At 47.7% G+C, this 5,286-nt stretch overlaps 1 protein-coding gene across 1 annotated transcript; it reads right to left on the bottom strand.

The window, feature by feature from the left end:
- Positions 1 to 472: 472 nt before the first annotated feature.
- On the bottom strand, positions 473 to 1,408 carry LOC123362078 (olfactory receptor 51G2-like). Its single transcript, XM_045002378.1, has one exon. It carries the CDS (start codon positions 1,406 to 1,408, stop codon positions 473 to 475), a length of 936 nt encoding a protein of 311 aa, XP_044858313.1.
- Positions 1,409 to 5,286: the final 3,878 nt, after the last annotated feature.

The raw sequence follows: 5,286 nt of genomic DNA, 5'->3' as shown, positions 1-5,286 counted from the left end.
AATTAAATTGGAGATGGACTATTCTCAACAGTTGACAAGAAGGAGTGGAAATCACTTTTGTAACGCTAATTAGGCCAATGTAAAGAAGGTGATCCTTGCTAAATACTCACACCTTCTTGTCAACAGTTTGAAATGGTCCACCTTGTTAGTATAAAGAGGAATTCTGAGGTCAGAACAGCCACCTATATGGCTCTTTATGGGCTAACATCCCACAGGTCTGCTGGCTCTCTCACTTCATAAATGCTGCGGCCTGCCTTGGTCTCCTTCCCCCAATGCCCTGTCCTCTCTCACCAACCCCTCTCCCTTTCCACCAGGCCTTAGAACCAGTCAGAACCTCTTTCTACAGAGTGGAGATCAGTAGCTCATGTTGTCTCAGATGTAAGGTCCATGATGGAAATGGTGGCCCCGGCCATGCCCCATGTTCTTCTTCTCTCATGACACCAGCACTGGAGCTGGGTGAGGAACTGACCCTTCACATGAAGAATGCCCTGATTATCTTCGCACGAAGGTGTTTGCTTTTCACGCTGTAAACTATTGGGTTCATCAGGGGTGGGACCAGGAGTGTGATGTAGCCCAGGAGAATTTGAGTCAAGGGAGAAGAGCCCTTCCCGAATCTGTGTAACACAGACAAGCTAATCTCTGGTGTGTAGAAGACAACGACAGCACAGAGGTGGGAGACGCAGGTGTTCAGGGCCCTGAAACACTCTGTGTGGGACGCAATGCTCAGCACTGTTTTAAGAATCATTACATAAGAGAGGAAGATGAGCAGTGAGTCCAATCCCATCGTTAAGACTTTAACAAACAAGCCATAGATGCTGTTGACTGTGATATCTGAACAAGCCATCTTCATGACATCCTGGTGCAGGCAGTAGGAATGGGAGAGGACATTGGCTCGACAGTATTGGAACCGTTTCAGGAGGAAGGGGAGTGGGACTACTACAGCCACCCCTCTTAGCACACACACAAATCCCATCTTGGCTATTCTCGGTGGAGTTAATATGGAAGCATATCTCAGCGGGTCACAAATTGCGATGAAGCGGTCAAAGGCCATCAACAAGAGCACAGAGGATTCAGTGCATTGAAGAAAGTGAATGAAGAAGAGCTGGGCAAAACAGGCATCGAGGCTGATTTCCCTAGAGTTAAACAAGTATATGCCTAATATTGTCGGTATGGTGGATATCGATAAGCCAAGGTCTGTAACAGCCAACATGGAAAGGAAAATGTACATGGGCCCATGGAGGCTTGGATCTGTTTTTATAATGAACAGAATGATGGAATTTCCCACTATCGAAATAAGATACATTAAGCAGAAGGGGATAGAGATCCAGACATGGATATCTTCCTGCCCAGGTATCCCGGTGAGAAGGAACACTGCAAAGCTGAATTTGGTGTCATTAACAGCTGACATAATGTACTGGGCAGGTGCGAGGAGTATTGATCTTTCCTTCCTGAAAGGAAAAAGAACAGGAAACTAAATAATATTTAGCTAGACATCTTTCTGCTCTGAGTGCAAGTCTAGAGATTCCCAGGAGCTCAAGGAAGATCAGCAAAAATGTAGTCTTGGATTTACACCACCGATAGGAAGATAGTCACTGCCAGATTGCATCATACCCGCAGTCCATCTAGCGCACTTTCCAGTGGCCAGTTCTAGATGTTTCAGAGGAAGGTGTTAAAAGCCATGCGATAGGCAGCTATGAGATAACCTGCTCCCAGGGAAAATTTCCCCCTGACACCCACTAATTAGATATATTTTGTGGTGTAAATCAGGAAGGTTTAGAGCCCTTCCAAGACTTTTTAACACCATCCTCACTACTGGAATTGGATTTTCTGTTTACCCATATAAACATCCAGTCCCTCTTTGAATCCTGCTAAACTCTTGGCCCCATTGATATCTTGTGTCTGGGATCTCTGCAGCCTACTTGAGCACTGTGTGATTTTACAATTGTGACCTTCACACAGACACACTTTCTGGACCCTCCACTTCTGAGTGTGGCCCATTGTATCATGACACGTATGTAAACACACGGCAAGTGCATGGAGAAAATGGTCATTGTATTTATCTGTCTTGCACTGAAGGCATTTATAAACATGTTTCATTGCCTCATTATATACATTTTTTATTTTCTCCACTCCTGAGATTCCAAATTATTCCACTGCCTCTTTGCAGTACAGGGGATAAATTCTAAGGGACAGGTTCTTAATTCCATAACAGTGACTTTAAATGTGACACTAAAGATTTACAGGTATAAATTTGATCAGAACCAGGCTGAATTAGCAAATGCTCCCAGTGATACACTCTGACCCCCAAGAATCTCTCCAAGAGAAGCGGAAGTGCTTTGCCTGGCCAGTGTTCTCTGAATACAGAGAGTTAGATCAACCTGCTGGCTTCTCTTCTTCCTCACAGGACCTGCATCCTCTCCCCATGCAATGGTCTGTAGATATCTGGCAAGGTACAAGCTGACAACAAACAGTTATTTCAACTGGGTGGGGGTGGGTTGGTGTAAAAAATGGATGAATATACAAACACTATGTTTGCATTAATATACAGTTGACTGTGCAAGTTACTTCAGCCATGCTCATGTAATAGGTGATGGGCATAAATTACAGACAAGCGCCATAACACTCCCCTTTCCTGCACCTCAGCTCCACTCTTTGCTGAAACACAGACCAGCGGTTCTGGTCTCTCAGGACTTTTTGGAAAATCTTGCACAGGTATTGCAGAGGGATTGTGTGCATGACCCTGAATGTAAGTGTTAGAAACAGCTACTGGTCAGTTACCAGCAGACAGTATCACACAACTGTTCACTGAACAAAGAGTTATTTTAGCACAAACCGATTGCACACAGTATGTGGAGCACGTCTGAAATACTTTCGAAAGCAAAAGCCATTAAGCAGGAAAGTTTCCACTGCTCCTTCCCGTAGAGATTCCAACAACTCCACTGCTGGCTTTCAATATACAGACATGTCATGAAAGTTTGGTTTGTAATATTTGTATTACAATGAAAAGATTTGACATAACATGTACACACCTGTACACACACATAGCAACCCATTCTTTCCCCTCTGATATTCTTTTAGTGATGATTTCATAGGTTCACCCTTCATTCAGTCACTTGTCAGCAAACAAAAGTCTAGAAGCTCCTCTGTCCCTGGGTTAATAGCTGACTAGGTCTCCTCAGGTTCTGTTCTGTCAGTCTGCAGCCTGTATCCGGAGTGGTAACAGCCATTGGGGTCAGTATGGAAAATATTCATTCCCTGAGCTCTCAGTCTCTAGTACATAGTGACCTCAGCAGCTGTCATTCAGGCAGGATGATGGTTTGCAGGACATGGATTTGAAAGTCAAATACATGAGTATTCATGGAAATTGAACTTCATTTCACTCTCTCTCTCTCTCTCTCTCTCTCTCTCACTCTGACAGTCTCTGTCCTGTATTCATAAAATCCGTAGCACCCAGGAACAGCATTGGGACAGACAAGGTGCTGAGCTGCCATAACGAATGCGTGTGTTAAACTGAGTCTTGGGATGTTTGCTGTATTACTATCAGGGGCGGCTCTAGGCATTTTGCCGCCCCAAGCACAGCAGGCAGGCTGCCTTCGGCGGCTTGCCTGCGGGAGGTCCCCGGTCCCACGGATTCGGCGGCTTGCCTGTGGGAGGTCCCCGGTCCCACGGATTCGGCGGCACGCCTGCAGGAGGTCCGCCAAAGCCGTGGGACCAGTGGACCCTCCACAGGCATGGTGCCGAAGGCAGCCTGCCTGCCGCCCTTGCGGCAACCGACAGAGCGCCCCCCGTGGCTTGCCGCCCCAAGCACATGCTTGGCCTGCTGGTGCCTGGAGCCGCCCCTGATAACTATATTGGATTAGCTTTTGGGATGTGTATGTTATTGGGTGAAACCAGTATGGCTCTTCATAGTTCAAAAGCAGGCTGCTGGGAAACAAGCAGGAAGGGAAGCAACAGCTCAAGAAAAGCCTTCACCCAATTACCACCCCAGGGAGGTTGAGAGACAACACCGGAGCTACTAGCTGGGAAGAGCCTATTCCTGGGCTCCAGCCACGTTACCCAGCTTGTTTTGCCAGGGCTGGGAGTCTGTGCAGAGCTGGGGCAGCTGTTGCTGAGAAGCTCTTCAGACTGACAGGCACAGACACTGCTGGGGAAGTCTGAAGGCCCTTGGCCTGCCTGGATCCCTGGGGAGTGGGATGGTTTGGAGGTCAGAGACAGGTACAGACTCATGTTTGAAAATGATCGTATTCTCCCATGTTTCGCTTTATTCCTACTGTTACGGTGTTCCGGTTCCAGCAGGCTGGCTGGTCACTCGTCTCACCACTGCTCTGAGACTCCCAGAGGGAAGAACCACAGGTGCCAAACTCACTCGGACCGGCTGGGCAGGCACAGCCAACCGCAGTGTGTGGTAGCCCAGGGCCCAGTCTGAGGGTGGGAGGATCACAGGGTAACACCCCAGGAGAGGGAAGGTTACGAGGCCTGACCTCTGGCACTCGGAGACCAGACAAGGGGGAGAAATGCCAGCAGCCCTGTAACTCTGAGGCATATCTACAGGACAGAGATTATAGAGGAAACAAAAATATGCCCTCTGGGAAATGTTACTACGGAGCAATGAAGATCTGAATTCCTGCGTTCATAACCGCGCCAGAGAATAAAATTGTTGAAAATGCATTTGCTGATTGAATTTCCCAGAGCACAGAGTGATATTCTGTGGGGTTTCCTCTCCCTCAGCCCCTTGCAGCACCTCTAGAAATGGGACCCCTTGAGAAATCCTGACTCCGGCCATTGGGGTTTTAACACGCTGAGATTGTTTTGAATCTCTTTGTAGCTTAAATAACTGAGTGTGCAGCATAGGCACATATAGGGGAGGAGTTCCCAAGCTACCTAGTGCTGCCTGCCCTCCAGCTCCATCACTCAATTACCCCAAAAGCCCAGTTGAGTCCTGTGCTGCAGCACAGAACATCTGGAAATGTAAGTAGCTAGAAGACTTTACCCTTCACTTCACATTTTAAAGATAGTGAAACTTGCCAACATACCCAATTCCTGCTAGAAGGGGAGTTGCTCACACCAGAGGTCTTCACCCTAAATGACAAGGTGTCATCGGAGAGGTTGCACAGGCAACAGACAGTATCTGTTCAGACAGGGAGGCAGCTGTCTTTATGAAGCATGTCTGCACATTCCCTTGGGGCCACTTGGCCATCAGGGAACCTCAGCTGCTTGGCTCAGTGTGCACCAGCTTTAACCTTGTCACAGCCAATGGCAAACTGCAGGAGGCCAAATCACAGGTGA

Source organism: Mauremys mutica, chromosome 1, assembly GCF_020497125.1.
Source record: "Mauremys mutica isolate MM-2020 ecotype Southern chromosome 1, ASM2049712v1, whole genome shotgun sequence".
Taxonomy (NCBI): domain Eukaryota; kingdom Metazoa; phylum Chordata; order Testudines; family Geoemydidae; genus Mauremys; species Mauremys mutica.
This window is presented reverse-complemented; position numbering and strand designations above follow the sequence as displayed.